This window comes from Lonchura striata, chromosome 21 (assembly GCF_050655825.1).
Source record: "Lonchura striata isolate lonStrDom1 chromosome 21, ASM5065582v1, whole genome shotgun sequence".
NCBI classification, from domain to species: Eukaryota; Metazoa; Chordata; class Aves; order Passeriformes; family Estrildidae; genus Lonchura; species Lonchura striata.
This window is the reverse complement of record NC_140723.1, coordinates 7888733-7904228: the sequence shown is the minus strand read 5'-3', so window position 1 is coordinate 7904228 and position 15496 is coordinate 7888733. Positions and strand designations below refer to the sequence as shown.

The 15496-nt window shown below is 51.6% G+C and overlaps 1 protein-coding gene across 5 annotated transcripts in view; it reads right to left on the bottom strand.

Moving 5' to 3' along the window:
- Nucleotides 1–15496, bottom strand: part of IGSF21 (immunoglobin superfamily member 21) — a 51310-nt gene that overhangs the window by 8321 nt on the left and 27493 nt on the right. For 4 of the 5 annotated variants that reach the window (XM_077788198.2, XM_085559011.1, XM_085559010.1 and 1 more), the window contains exons 3-5: nucleotides 8372–8493; nucleotides 2363–2481; nucleotides 1341–1456 (exon numbers count right to left, since the gene is read on the bottom strand). In XM_077788198.2, the coding sequence (XP_077644324.2) occupies nucleotides 1341–1456; nucleotides 2363–2481; nucleotides 8372–8493 (357 nt within the window). Of the gene's footprint in view, nucleotides 1–1340; nucleotides 1457–2362; nucleotides 2482–2510; nucleotides 8161–8371; nucleotides 8494–15496 lie in introns of those variants that run through there. The other variant, XM_085559012.1, reaches the window with a different exon arrangement.

The window sequence follows — 15496 nt, the reverse complement described above, 5'->3', positions numbered from 1 at the left end:
CCCAAATCCCAAAAGTTTCCTTCATTCTCTCCCAAATCCCAAAAGTTTGGTTCATTCTCTCCCAAATCCTGATGGTTTAGTTCATTCTCTCCCAAATCCCAAAGGCTTGGTTCATTCTCTCCCAAATCCCAAAAGTTTGGTTCATTCTCTCCCAAATCCTGAAGGTTTGGTTCATTCTCTACCAAATCCCGAAGGTTTGGTTCATTCTCTCCCAAATCCCAGAAATTTGGTTCATGCTCTCCCAAATCCTGAAGGTTTGGTTCATTCTCTACCAAATCCCAGAATTTTGGTTCATTCTCTCCCAAATCCCAAAGGCTTGGTTCAACCTCTCCCAAATCCTGATGGTTTGGTTCATTCTCTCCCAAATCCTGATGGTTTGGTTCATTATCTCCCAAATCCTGATGGTTTGGTTCATTCTCTCCTAAATCCCAAAAGTTTCCTTCATTCTCTCCCAAATCCCAAAAATTTGGTTCATTCTCTCCCAAATCCCAGAATTTTGGTTCATTCTCTCCCAAATCCCAAAAGTTTGGTTCATTCTCTCCCAAATCCTGAAGGTTTCATTCATTCTCTCCCAAATCCCAGAAGTTTGGTTCATTCTCTCCCAAATCCTGAAGGTTTCATTCATTCTCTCCCAAATCCCAGAAGTTTGGTTCATTCTCTCCCAAATCCTGATGGTTTAGTTCATTCTCTCCCAAATCCCAAAGGCTTGGTTCATTCTCTCCCACATCCCAAAAGTTTGGTTCATTCTCTCCCAAATCCTGAAAGTTTGGTTCATTCTCTCCCAAATCCCGAAGGCTTGGTTCATTCTCTCCCAAATCCTGAAGGTTTGGTTCATTCTCTCCCAAATCCCAAAAGTTTGGTTCATTCTCTCCCAAATCCCGAAGGGTTGGTCCTTTCCCCACTGCCATATCCCAGATGTTTGGTTCATTCTCTCCCAAATCCTGAAAGCTGGGGTCTTTGCACCCAGATCTCAATGGTTTGGTTCATTCCCTGCTCCCAAATCCCAAATGTCCGGTTTGTTCCCTGCTCCCGGATCCCGAAGGTTTGGTCCTTTCCCCACTCCCAAATCCCAAAGTTCTGGTTGGTTCCCTGCTCCTGAATCCCAAAGGTTTGGTCCTTTCCCCACTCCCAAATCCCAAATGTCTGGTTGGTTCCCTGCTCCTGAATCCTGAAGGTTTGGTCCTTTTCCCACTCCCAAATCCTGCAGTTTCCATGGAAAGATGGGATCTGGGGAGCGGGTTTGGCCTGACAGAAGAGAACAAGGATCTGGTGGATTTTATAGAGGAGGTGCTGGGTTATTCCATGTGCCAGTGGGAGGGATGATCCCACCGGAATCTCACCAGTGGCGCGGGCTTCCCACCGGACACCACGCACACCAGGGTGAAGTTCTGCGCCTGGTAGCGGCTGAAGGGTGCCGGGGTGTCCGCAGCCAGCACCGAGATGGACGTTGGGGGAGCTGCAGGGGAAGAGCCGGGAGGTCAGCACAGAGTCCTCAACAACCCCATCCCATCCTCATCCTTCATCTTCATCCTCATCCCCATCCCCATCATCGTCCCATCCCCAATCCCATCATCATCCCATCCTCACCCCCATTATCATTCCCATTCCCATCCTCATCCTTGTTCCCATTCCCATGCCCATCTTTGCTCCCACCCCATCCATTCCCTGTCCCTATCCATGTCCCATCCACATCTTCATATCCATCCCCATCCCCATGGGCATCTTCATCCCTCTCCCCACACCATCCTCACCCTCATCCCCATCCCTGTCCTTGTTCCTATCCCTGTCCTTGTCCATGTCCCTGTCTTTGTCCCCATTCCCATCCCATCCCATCCCATCCCATCCCATCCCATCCCATCCCATCCCATCCCATCCCATCCCATCCCATCCCATCCCCATCCCTTTCCCATCCCCATTCCCATCTTCATCCCTATCCTTGTCCATGTCCCTGTCCTTGTCCCCATTCCCATCCCCATCCCCATCCCCTTTCCCATCCCCATTCCCATCCCATCCCATCCCCATCCCCATTCCCATCCCCATTCCCATTCCCATTCCCATTCCCATTCCCATCCCCATTCCCATCTTCATCCCTATCCTTGTCCATGTCCCTGTCCTTGTCCCCATCCCCATCTCCATTCCCCTCCCATTCTCACCTTCATTCCCATCCCCATCCCTGTCCTTGTCCCCATCCCCATTCCCATCCCCATTCCCATCTCCATTCCCATTCCCATCCCTATCCTTGTCCCTGTCCCATCCCATCCCATCCCCATCCCCACTCCCGAGGATGGCAGAACGATCCCAATTCCCGCTGTTCCCGCAGACCCCGCAGTGGTTGTCCCTCGATCCCGATCCCAGCGCTCACCCATCACGTTCAGGAACACGTTCCCGGAGGCCAGGACCACCTTCTCCCGCGTGGCTCGGTCGTAGATCCCCACGTGGCACTCGTAGGGACCGTTATCCGAAATCCGGACCTCGGGAAGGCTGTGGAGGAGGGACAGCGCTCACCACTCCGTCCCTATCCCGTTTTCCCGCGGGATTCGTGGGTCGGCACCCGGATAGCACGGTGTTGGACAGGGATCAATAAACTCTTAATAACTCCAAAGGCTGCAGGAGGAGCTCGGGAATGATTTAGCAGCCGGAGTTCCCCGGCGCTGACAGCTCCTCCGGGGGGAAGGAATTGTTATTGGAAGGAGATGTGGATGGAGCACAAATCCACGACCACAGACATCGCCTTCCCCTGGAGTGCCAACGGAAAACCTTGACACCAGCCCTGCCAGGCCACCCCAGCACAGCAAATCCCGAATTCCGAGTGAACCCGGAGCCCCATCGATCCACCTTTTATCAGAAGGCTTTTGACAGACTTGGGAAAAACAGGAAAGGAGGAGTTGGATCCGTGCTGCAGGAGCTGGGAATGCTTGGGAGGCTGCACAGCGGTCACTTGGCTGATGGGCAGCAGCCCAGTTCCCTGGCCAGCAGCATCCCACCTTCCTGCTCCTCAGAATCCCACCTTCCTGCTCCTCACCATCCCACCTTCCTGCTCCTCACCATCCCACCTTCCTGCTCCTCACCATCCCACCTTCCTACTCCTCACCATCCCACCTTCCTGCTCCTCACCATCCCACCTTCCTGCTCCTCACCATGTCACTTTTCTGATCCTCAGCATCCCACAGTTCTGATCCCCAGAATCCCACTTTTCCAGTCCTCCCTGTCCTACCTTTCTTATCCTCACCATCCCACCTTTCTGCTCCTCAGAATCCCACCTTCCTAATCCTCATCATCCCACTTTTCTGATCCTCAGCATCCCACCTTCCTACTCCTCACCATCCCACCTTCCTGCTCCTCAGCATCCTCCTTTTCTGATCCTCAGCATCGCACAATTCTAATCCCCAGAATCCCAGGTTTCTGGTCCTCACCATCCCACCTTTCTGCTCCCCAGCATCCCACACTTCTGATCCTCAGAATCCCACTTTTCCAGTCCTCCCTGTCCCACCTTTCTTATCCTCATCATCCCCCCTTTCTGCTCCTCACAATCCCACTTTCTTGGTCCACGGCATCCCACCTTGTTGATCCTCAGGATCACACTCTTCTGGCCCTCAGAATCCCACTTTTCTGGCCGGCAGCATCCCACTTTTCCATTCAGCAGCACCATCCCACGGTGCCAGGTGGCACCACCCCACCTTCCCAGATGGCAGCACCATCCCGCCTCTCCAGCTGGGAACATCCCACATTTCCAGCCAATATTCCATCCCACCTCTCCAGCTGGGACCATCCTGCCTTTCCAGCCAATATCCCATCCCACCTCTCCAGCTGGGATCATCCCTCCTTTCTGGTCTATGACTTCCTACCTCCCTGGCCGGAATCATCATCCCAACTTCTCCAGCCGAAAGCATCCCACATTTCCAGCTGGCAGCATTATCCCACCTCACTGAAAGGTGGCATCCCGCCTCTCCAGCTGGAAGCATCCGACATTTCCAGTTGGCATCGTCCCACCTCGCCACCTGGAACCATCCAGCCTTTCTGGTTGGAAGCGTTATCCCACTTCTCCAGTTGGCATCATCCCACCTCACTGTCTGGAAACATCCCACCTTTCCAGTCGGAAACGTTATCCCACCTCACTGGCCGAAAGCATCATCCCATTTTTCCAGCTGGAAACCTCCTTTCCTGCTGAAAGCATCCCACCTTTCCAGTCGGAACCATTATCCCACCTCACTGGATGGTGGCATCCCGCCTCTCCAGCTGGAAGCATCCAACCTTTCCAGCTGGCATCATCCCACTTCACCTCCTGGGAACATCCCGCCCTTCCAGTCGGAACCATTATCCCATTTCTCCAGCCGGAAACATCCCACATTTCCAGTCGGAACCATTATCCCATTTCTCCAGCCAGAAACATCCCACATTTCCAGTCGGAACCATTATCCCATTTCTCCAGCTGGAAACATCCCGCCTTTCCAGTTGGAACCATTATCCCGTTTCTCCAGCTGGAAACATCCCAACATTCCAGTCTGAACCATCATCCCATTTATCCAGCTGGAAACATCCCAACATTCCAGTCTGAACCATCATCCCATTTCTCCAGCTGGAAACATCCCAACATTCCAGTCGGAACCATTATCCCGTTTCTCCAGCTGGAAACATCCAGCCTTTCCAGTCGGAACCATTATCCCACCCCACCATCCAGAAGCCTCATCCCGCTTTTCCAGCAACATTCCGCCTTTCCAGCTGGCTCAGCCATCCCACCGTTGTGGAGAACATCCCAGCACCATCCCTCCTCTCCGGCTGGCAGCATTCCCTCTTCCAGGAAATCCATCCCTCCTCTCCAGCAGCCTCATCCCACCTCACCCATCCCATGTGGACGCAACTCCCACATGGAGTTAAAAATCCTGCTCAGGACAATTTTCCTTTCCAGGGGAATTCCAGCTCGGTTTTTCCCCTCTCCCAGCCCCTGGCTGCCTTCCCGCTCCAAGGATCCCCCTGGAAGTGAACATTCCCTCCTTTCCATGGATACAACGCTTCCAACCGAGCCTCTGCCATCTGTTCCAGCTCTGATTATCCATGCACGGATCAGGAATCTCCCGTCAGCCGCGCTTTGGAGCAGCTCCGATCCCGCTCCAGCACTTTTGGAAGGATTCCTTTGGATTTGCACGCGGATTTCGGGACCTGACTGGCTCCGTTCGGTGTTCCCAAGGATGGGAGACAGGGAACAACCGCCCCTGGAAAGGCAAACGCTCCCTGGCGCATCTTTGAGTCGGGAACACGGGAAAAAAGGGATTAGGGAATTCCTAAAGGGGCGCCGTAGGACCAGGGTGGGATTTTAATCAAGGGAAAGGAAAAAAAAATCGGGATTGGAGGGATTGGATCTCTCCCAGCTTTGATCTTCACAGCACAGAGCCGGGATGGAACGAGGCAGCGCCGGAGCCCCTGGGCCGCGCTGATAAGGCCGGGAAAACGCTGATAAGGAGCCAGGAAAACGCTGATAAGGAGCCAGGAAAACCCAGATGTGGCCACTTTCTCCAGGGATAAAATTCTCTGGGATAGTTCCGCCTGGGATAACCCCAATCATGAGTGGGAAAACGGTGATAAAGCTGGCTCCAGCCGGGAAAACGCTGATAAGAAACCGGGGAAATGCGGATGTGGCCGGCTTCTCCTGGGATTATTGCTCCTAGGACGGTTCTGCTCGGGAAAACATTGATAAGGACCGGGAAAACACTGATAAGGACTGGGATAATGCTGATAAAAGACAGGGATAACGCTGATAGGGCCAGCTCCACTCGGGATAACACTGATAAGGACCAAAAACTGGGATAACGCTGATAAGGACCAGGATAATGCTGATAAGGACCAAGCACTGGAATAACGCTGATAAGGACCGGGAAAACACTGATAAGGACCAAAAACTGGGATAACGCTGATAAGGACCAGGATAATGCTGATAAGAACGGCTCCTCCTGGGATAAAGCTCCTTGGGATGGCTCCAGCTGTGCCCGAACCACGGCAAAGATTCCCAAAAAAAAGAGAGAATAAATAGATGGAAAAAGGGAGAATGAGCTGGATGGGAAATGCTTCCCAAACCCTTCCTGGGCTTGCCCCAGTTCTTCGGGAGAGCACAAGATCAGGCAGAACTTTCCCAAAAAAAAGCCAGTGACTGGGAAAAGCAGCTCTGGGAATGATCTCCTCGGGCTGGTTCTTGTTTTCCTTGGAAATAAAAGGCCATGCTGTGAAAACCCTTTTCCTGCCGACATCTCCCGGCTCCACGCCCGATTTCCCGGCCATTCCCGAGCCTTTCAAGTGCCTGGTGCTGGGGCGGGGGAATTTTCTGCTCCCAAATTCGATTCGTTCTACAACATGTGGAGAAAGGTTGGAAAACAGAGCCCTGGAACCAGGAAAGTGGGAGCTTTTCCTCGCCAGGTCCGGGAAATATTCCATGAGCAGGGAATGGGGGAGTCCCTGTTCTCCTTCTCCAGGGATGCTGGTGAACCCCGTTCTCTCCACAGGGAATGTTTGGTCCTTGTTCCTGCTCCAGGGATTCTCCTGATCCCTCATTCCATGAACCAGGAATGTTTGATCCTTGTTCCTCCTCCAGGGATTCTCCTGATCCCCCATTCCATGCACAGGGAATGTCTGATCCTTGTTCCTGCTCCAGGGATTCTCATGATCCCTCATTCCATGCACAGGGAATGTTTGATCCTTGTTCCTGCTCCAGGGATTCTCCTGATCCCTCATTCCATGAACCGGGAATGTTTGATCCTTGTTCCTCCACCAGGAATTCTCCCAGTCCCTCATTCCATGCACAGGGAATGTTTGATCCTTGTTCCTGCTCCAGGGATTCTCCTGATCCCTCATTCCATGCACAGGGAATGTTTGATCCTTGTTCCTGCTCCAGGGATTTTCCTGATCCCCCATTCCATGAGCAGGGAATGTTTGATTTCTCATCCCATTAATTCCTCCCATGGGCACACAGGAAATGTTTTAATCCAGTTTAATTCCCTGATTTTCCCAGCTGGAGGCAAGCGACGGCCAAATCCCAAGGGAAGCGCTGGATTTGCAGCTGGATTTACAGCCCCGAGCCAGGGATGTGAAATTCCTGCCTGGAGCTGCCAAAACCTTCTCCACACAGGAATCCAGAATTTGTTCAACATCCGAGGAGCCGCTCTGTGGATCCAGGGAGACCAAACGAAGGGATGGAGCAACTCCGGAGCATCCTCGGAGCATCCCTGGAGCATCCCCAGAATCCCTGGAGTATCCCTGGAGCATCTCCTGGACATCCTCGGAGTATCCCTGGAGCATCTCCTGGACATCCCTGGAGTATCCCTGGAATATCTCCAGGACACCCTCTGAGCATCCTCTGAGTAACCCTCGAGTATCCCGAGCATCCTCTGACATTCCTGAGTAACCTTGGAGTATCTCCTGACCTACCTGAACATCCCCGTGAGCATCCCAAACTTCTCCTGAATATCCCTGGAGTATCCCCTGAGTAACCCCTGAGTATCCAATGAGTTACTCCCGGGCACGCTGAGCAATCCCTGAGTAATCCCTGAGCATCTCCCCGATCATCCCCAACTTCTCCCGAGCCTCTCCTGGGCGGCACCTGAGGCTCCTCCTGATCCATCCCATAATATTCCCTCCCCAGCCCTGTTTTCCCACCCTTTTCCCACCCTAAATCCAAATCCAAATCCATTCCCACGCGGCCGCGCTTTTCCTTAAGGATAAAAAAAACCAAAACAACTCCAGACGTAGCGGGGAGAAACGGCAAAAAACACCCCAAAAATTCCCGAGGATTGGGAATTGGGATTTCCCATTTCCCACGGGATGCGCCAGGCCCAGCCCCTCCCAGGACATTCCGGATATTTCCAGGTGGAAATCCCCCCGCGACTGGAGGAAATCCCGGTTTTTCCTCACCCCACCACGCCCGGAAAAACGAGCTGGGACATTCCAATCAGGAAATTCTCATTTCCCGAGGAAACGAGGCGGGAAAGAAGCCGGGAGGAAGGGAAATTTCATCCCAGTTTTTTCCCCCTTGGATGAAGCCTCTCCTGACCTTTTTTCCAAGCTCCAGTGTCGGTTTTAGAGCAGCGGGAATGGAGCAGGTGCGGAATCAGGAATAAACCTGGAATTCTGGAAGTGATTCCCGCTTGGAATAAAAGCAAGGAGACGCCCTCGTGCCTGTTTTATAAATAAATATGGATCTGTTTTCCCAATTTTCCAACATCTAAAAATCCCCATTTTCCCCATCTTTTCCCCGAGAATCATCAGGAAAACGGGAACACCCCTTGGATGGGGGCGGGTTCTGCTGGAATTCTTCCAATGGGGTCAAAAATAAGGAGGGAAAAAAAAAATTCCTAAAAATTTGCATGGATTGGGAAAAAGGACTCACCGCACGGTGGATTGGTAAACGAGGTCTTCCCGCTTCCGGTAGTTTTCCATCTGGGAAAAGTTGGTGGAAAACATGGCATCGAAGGTGAAGATCTTCTGCTTGATGGTGCCACCGTCAGTGACCTGCGGGAAACAACCCCCGCGTCCCAAATTTGGGAATTTTGGGCCCTTTTTGGAATGTTTCAAAAGGTTTTCGTTCCGAGGATTTGAATAACTCGATTTCGATTTGTATAGATTTGTTTAAATTTGATTGTATGCGTTTAGATTTCAATAGGTCTATTTGCATTTTGATTTAATTTTTTTTTTGTGTGTGTGTGTTTTGGTATTTATTTAGATTTGAATAAATTTATTTGAATTTTGATCTCCACTAAAAGCTGTAAATACATTAATTTTAATATTTTATGTGGTGCATTTAAATACTTACATTAGAATTTTATTTTAATTTTTTGTTTTATTTTAATTTTTATTATATTGTGTTTTGCATATTTATCCATAAGATTCCAGAATTTTTCAGCTTGGAATTTATGGATTTATGATGCCCCTGCTGAGATGAAATCAAATTCCACATTTTCCATCCCATTATTCCATTTTCCAGCTGGAAATTGTAATTTTTGAATGGAAAATGGATTTTTTAGGACTCTATTCCCTGTGCCCCCCAGCGCCTCCGGATTTATCTTCCCCGCTTTTGAGGAGTTTCAGTGGAAAAAAAATATGGAGTAAAATGGGAATTTTGGGAATCTCTCCCAGCAGAGAGTGAAAATTCCCATTTTTAAAATAAACCAGGAAAAGCGGAAGAAAATCTTGGGATTCAATCCTCAAATCCAACATTTCCTGAGGACAAAACCCCAAACCCTCACCCAGCACTTGGCCAAAATTCCGCCGTTATTCCCCATTTCCTCTTTTCCCACTTTTTTATGGCAAAAAGAGGTGGGAAAAGAATCCAGCGCTAAAAAACCTCTTCCGATTTATTATCCCAGGCTGCGGCTTTTATGGGAAAGAAATTCCACCCTGGCACGGATGTGAGATGAAGAAAAGCGGGAAAAAGGATGGGAATTGTAAATCTCCGGCCTTGGGAAGTTTCCAGGGAAGCTTCCAAGGATTTTTCCGGACTTTTCTTTGGGTTTGAGGAGAAACCTGGGAGCTGCTCCGGGATGGAGAAGGGATCCCAATCCAGTGGGATTTTAGGGATTCTTTTAGGGTGGGAAGCGCTGGGAATGGTGGAGGAGGCACCCATGGATTGGGAATTTCCTGCACCCATGGATTGGAATTTGCGGCACCCATGGATTGGGAATTTGTGGCACTCATGGATTGGGAATTTGCGGCACCCATGGATTGGGAATTTCCTGCACCCATGGATTGGGAATTGGCAGCACCCATGGATTGGGAATTTGCAGCACCCATGGATTGGGAGTTTGCGGCACTCATGGATTGGGAATTTCCTGCACCCATGGATTGGGAATTTCCTGCACCCATGGATTGGGAATTTGCGGCACCCATGGATTGGGAATTGGGAGCACCCATGGATTGGGAATTTGCGGCACCCATGGATTGGGAATTTCCTGCACCCATGGATTGGGAATTGCAGCACCCATGGATTGGGAATTTCCTGCACCCATGGATTGGGAATTTGCGGCACCCATGGATTGGGAATTTCCTGCACCCATGGATTGGGAATTTGCATCCTCGGGATTTTCCCGTCCCATCCAAGAGGAGCTGGAATCACCCTCTGGGAATCCCCACATTCCCTGAGGATTGGGAATGCTGGGAAGAGCCACTTCCAGTCCTGAGGGACTTCCAGGGAATTCCAGGAAAAGGCCCATCAGGAATTCTCTCTCTCCAGGGATCAGCCCTAATTCCAGCCTTTTATCCATGCCCGGGGGAATTTTTTGGGAAGAGAATCTGCAGCCCAGCTGGGAATCAAAAAAAGGAGGATAATTGGGCAACATCCTCTGGTTTCTGTCCCAATGGGTGTCTCCACATCCAGGAATTCTGGGAAAAGCGGCACAGGAACATATTTCTGGGCTCTGCTCCCTGGATTATTCATAAATCCCAGGAAAAATCCCATTCCCGACAAAACTCAGCTGTTCCAGCGGCAGCTCCCGCCTGCTGCCCTCCCCTCTGCAGTGACCCCGACAAATCCCAAAATCCATTAAAATGAACATTTGCTGCTCCCAAAAATCCATTAGAATCTCCGGAGCCTCCTGCCTGGATGTCCAAAGGATCCAAAATCATGGGAAGTGATGGATGCAGGGTGAAGGGAGCAGCTGGAAAGGGCCAGAATCGGGATCTGATCCAGGTCCCATGTCCCGAGGACGGATCGATGGATTCCCTTTCTCCAAGCAAATGGAAATTGCTCTGGAAAGAGGGAAAATTCCCTGGAGCGGCTGCAGCACTCCCAGTGTCTGGGGGTGGAGGGGGGGGGAAGCAGTGTCCACGTCAGAGCCACCGGGAAGAAATCCTTATCCTGGAAAACTCCGGATTTAGGATCTTCCTGGCCATTCCCTGGAGAATCAACTGGGGAAAACCTGTTATCCTGGAAAACTCCAGGTTTAGCTTTTCTCTTTCCTGCCCATTCCCTGGAGAATCAACCAGGAAAACTCTTTATCCTGGAAAACTCCAGATTTCGGATTTTCCTGCCCATTCCCTGGAGAATCTCAACACCGGGAAGAACTTGTTATCCTGGAAAACTCCAAATTTAGGATTTCCTGCCCATTCCCTGCAAAATTGCAAACAATAGGAAGAACTCCTGGAAAACTCTGGATTTAGTTTTTTTTCATACTCCGTGGATACTACACAGAGCAATTCCCGTACTCCAGGGATACTACCAGGAGCAATCCCAGCTCCAGTTCATTCCCTTCCCGCTAATTACCCTGAGCACCAAACTCTAATTAATGGAGCCAGAGCTCCGTGGGCTCCCCTCCGTTCCAGCCCTTCATTCCCGCCTATCCCAGGAATCCTTTGGGAATGGTGGCTGGCCCTGGTCTGACACCCCAGATCCGCCAAACCCCATTTGCAATTCCCAAATTCCCATGCTCCGAGCCCAGCCCAACCCAACTCCGCTTCCCTTCCCGCTGCACGGAGCCAGATTGGAGCCTCCAAGGATTTTCCCTCCCTCTCCTACTTCCCTATTATTTTTCCTGAGCTCTGCTGGGAAAAGAAATCGTTTTCCCAGTTCCCATCCCGGCACCGCTCGCACAAATCCAGGATCCGGCACAATCCTGGAAACGCCGGCACCGGGAGCCAAGGAAAAGCTCCGAGCATTCCCAGCCTCATTCCGAGCGGATTCTGCCACCCCCATCTCCTGCCAGGCTTTTCCTGGAGCTCTCCAGGTGCGGATCCGTGTTCGCACCCGTTCCCGGGAACATCACACCTTGCGCGGGTGTTGGGATTGTTGGATGTTAATTAACGCCTCCGCCTGTGGGATGTGCTCCTGTTTATTCTGGGGAAAAATTCCCTTTGCTCATCCCGGGAATGTTGCCATTCCAGCAGCTGAGGGGTTTCCCAGCGGGAAAACCTGCCTGTCCCTCATCCCTGGGGAATCCAGGGGAATTGCTGGAATTCTGGGTGCTGGCTGCGGTGTGGGGCTTCTCCGTGGGGATTCACCCGTGGGATGGAGGCTCCTCGGCCTCAGAGTGGACAGATCCAGAGGGGATCGGCCACCGGGAGTTACGGATCCATCCGGGGGTTACGGACCCATCCAGAGGTTATGGATCCATCCCGGGGTTATGGATCCATCCCAGGGTTATGGATCCATCCCGGGGTTATGGATTCATCCCTGGGTTATGGATCCATCCCAGGGTTATGGATCCATCCCTGGGTTATGGATCCATCCCAGGGTTATGGATCCATCCCTGGGTTATGGATCCATCCCACAGGTTACGGATCCATCCCAGGGGTTATGGATCCATCCCAGGGTTATGGATCCATCCCAGGGTTATGGATCCATCCCTGGGTTACAGATCCATCCCAGGGTTATGGATCCATCCCGGGGTTATGGATCCATCCCGGGGTTATGGATCCATCCCAGGGTTATAGATCCATCCCACAGGTTACGGATCCATCCAGAGGTTATGGATCCATCCCAGGGTTATGGATCCATCCCAGGGTTATGGATCCATCCCAGGGTTATGGATCCATCCCAGGGTTATGGATCCATCCCAGGGTTATAGATCCATCCCACAGGTTACAGATCCATCCCTGGGTTATGGATCCATCCCGGGGTTACGGATCCATCCAAGGGTTATGGATCCATCCCAGGGTTATGGATGCATCCCAGGGTTATGGATCCATCCCTGGGTTACAGATCCATCCCTGGGTTATGGATCCATCCCAGGGTTATGGATCCATCCAAGGATGCTGGATCCATCCCAGGGTTAAGGATCCATCCCGGGGTTATGGATCCATCCCTGGGTTATGGATCCATCCCATGACTTTGGATCCATCCCAAGGATGCTGGATCCATCCCATGACTTTGGATCCATCCCAGGGTTATGGATCCATCCCAAGGATGCTGGATCCATCCCATGATTTATGGATCCATCCCATGACTTATGGATCCATCCCATGACTTTGGATCCATCCCAGGGTTATGGATCCATCCCGGGGTTATGGATCCATCCCTGGGTTATGGATCCATCCCGGGGTTATGGATCCATCCCTGGGTTATGGATCCATCCCTGGGTTATGGATCCATCCTGGGGTTATGGATCCATCCCGGGGTTATGGATCCATCCCGGGGTTATGGATCCATCCCGGGGTTATGGATCCATCCCAAGGATTCTGGATCCATCCCTGGGTTATGGATCCATCCCAAGGATGCTGGATCCATCCCATGACTTATGGATCCATCCCATGACTTTGGATCCATCCCGGGGTTATGGATCTATCCCGGGGTTATGGACCCATCCTGGGGTTATGGATCCATAATCCTGGGGTTATGGATCCATCTGGGGGTTGTGGATCCATCCCATGAGTAATGGATCCATCCCACAGGTTATGGATCTATCCCAGGGTTATGGACCCATCCCGGGGTTATGGATCCATCCCAAGATTATTGATCCATCCCTGGGTTATGGATCCATCTGGGGGTTGTGGATCCATCCGGGGGTTGTGGATCCATCTGGGGGTTGTGGATCCATCCCTGGGTTATGGATCCATCTGGGGGTTATGGATCCATCCCTGGGTCATGGATTTACCCCACAGGTTATGGATCGATCCCAGAGGTTATGGATCCATCCCTGGGTTATGGATCCATCCCAAGGATGCTGGATCCATCCCACAGTTTATGGGTACCATCCCAGGGTTATAGATCCATCCCAGGGTTTATGGATCAGTCTTGGGGTTATGGATCCATCCCAGGGACTTGGATGTACCTCACAGGTTATGGATCCATCCCAGGGTTACGGATCCATCCCATGAGTTATGGATCCATCCCACAGGTTATGGATCCATCCTGTGGTAATAGACCCATCCCAGGGTTATAGACCCATCCCAGGGGTTATGGATCCATCCCAGGGTTATGGATCATTCCCAAGGCTATGGATCCATCCCAAGGATGCTGGATTCATCCCAGAGTTATAGATCCATCCTGGGGTTATGCATCCATCCATCCCACAGGTTACGGATCCATCCCGGGGTTATGGATCCATCCCAAGGATGCTGGATCCATCCCGTGACTTATGGATCCATCCCATGACTTTGGATCCATCCCATGACTTATGGATCCATCCTGGGGTTATGGATCCATCCCGGGGTTATGGATCCATCCCAAGGATGCTGGATCCATCCCATGATTTATGGATCCATCCTGGGGTTATGGATCCATCCCAGGGTTATGGATCCATCCCAAGGATGCTGGATCCACCACGGGCTTATGGATCCATCCCATGGGTTATTCCCAACTCCATTTCCCACCAAAGCACTGCCGCTGACTTTCCCACCTCTCTCCCCCTTTTCCCTGCCCTTTCCCGCCCCTGGAGCAGCTCAGATCCCTCAGACTCCAGGAGCTCCCTCTGCTCCCTGTCCAATAAATCACGGGAACGAGGAGCCGGGCGTGACCCCAATCCCGCGCTCCGGAGCCGCATTCCCATGATTTACGGGCGGAATAAACGGAACCCCAGAGCTCCGGATCCATCCACCACCTCCAACGCCCCTCAGCTGCCACTGCAGCTCTGAGAAGCTGCAAAAGACCGGGAGTGAGGCAAGACGGGAAGAAAAACATGAGGAAAACCTTAAAATCAGGATGGAATCGGGCCAATCCTGAGATGCTCCATGAGAAACCCAATTCCCAAACCTGGGAAGGAGCAAGAGGGAAGGAGGGGTAAAAACCCCTGGAAGAAAGGGGGGATTTGTGGGGATAAAGGCCAAAGCTGGGACATTTCTGCCCTTCCCGTTCCCTCCGAGGTTTCTCCGTTTGCTCCGGAGCCGCAGCTGCTCCCACATCCCTCCTGGCAGGGGGGATTATGCAAATCCAGCTCCCGGGAAAGTGGGTTAATCCAATATTACCGAGTGGAAAAGGGAAGGAAAAACCTGGTGGAGACGGCGGAGCCAGCAGGAAAAAAATTCCTCCCTGAAAAAGGGGGGAGGTGGAGCCAATTCCGAGGTGGAATGTTGGATCCGAGGCAGGTTTGGGGTTCTGTTCCCTGCCTGCCTGGCATTTAGGGGTCCAGCCATGAATAATTATAGGAAAATCCATCTCGGATTCTGTGGAGATGCTCCTGTGCACACACCACATTCCAACAGCCGGACTTGCGCCTGTCCTTTCCCGCTTTATAAAACAGGGAATGGGGGAGAGCATTAGGGAAGGGCAACAGGAACAGGATGGGAAATCCAGGGAAAAATATTCCCAGCTGCTCCATCTGATGCCACCGCTCACCCGCTCTTGGCCTCCTTCAAGAGTTTTCCCTGGAAAACTTCAGGTTTTCTTGGATAATACCATTTATGGTTGGCAGCTTATCCCAGATTTCCCTGGAGAAAGCTGAGGTGAACCTGAAGCTGGATCAAGGCTTGGGAATGATGATCCAGTGTCAGCTCCGGCTTCCAAATCCCCCTTTCCCAAATAAAACCAGGCTCCAAATTTCCCCCTCCCCAAATCCCAACAAATCCCACATAAAACCAACATCCAAAT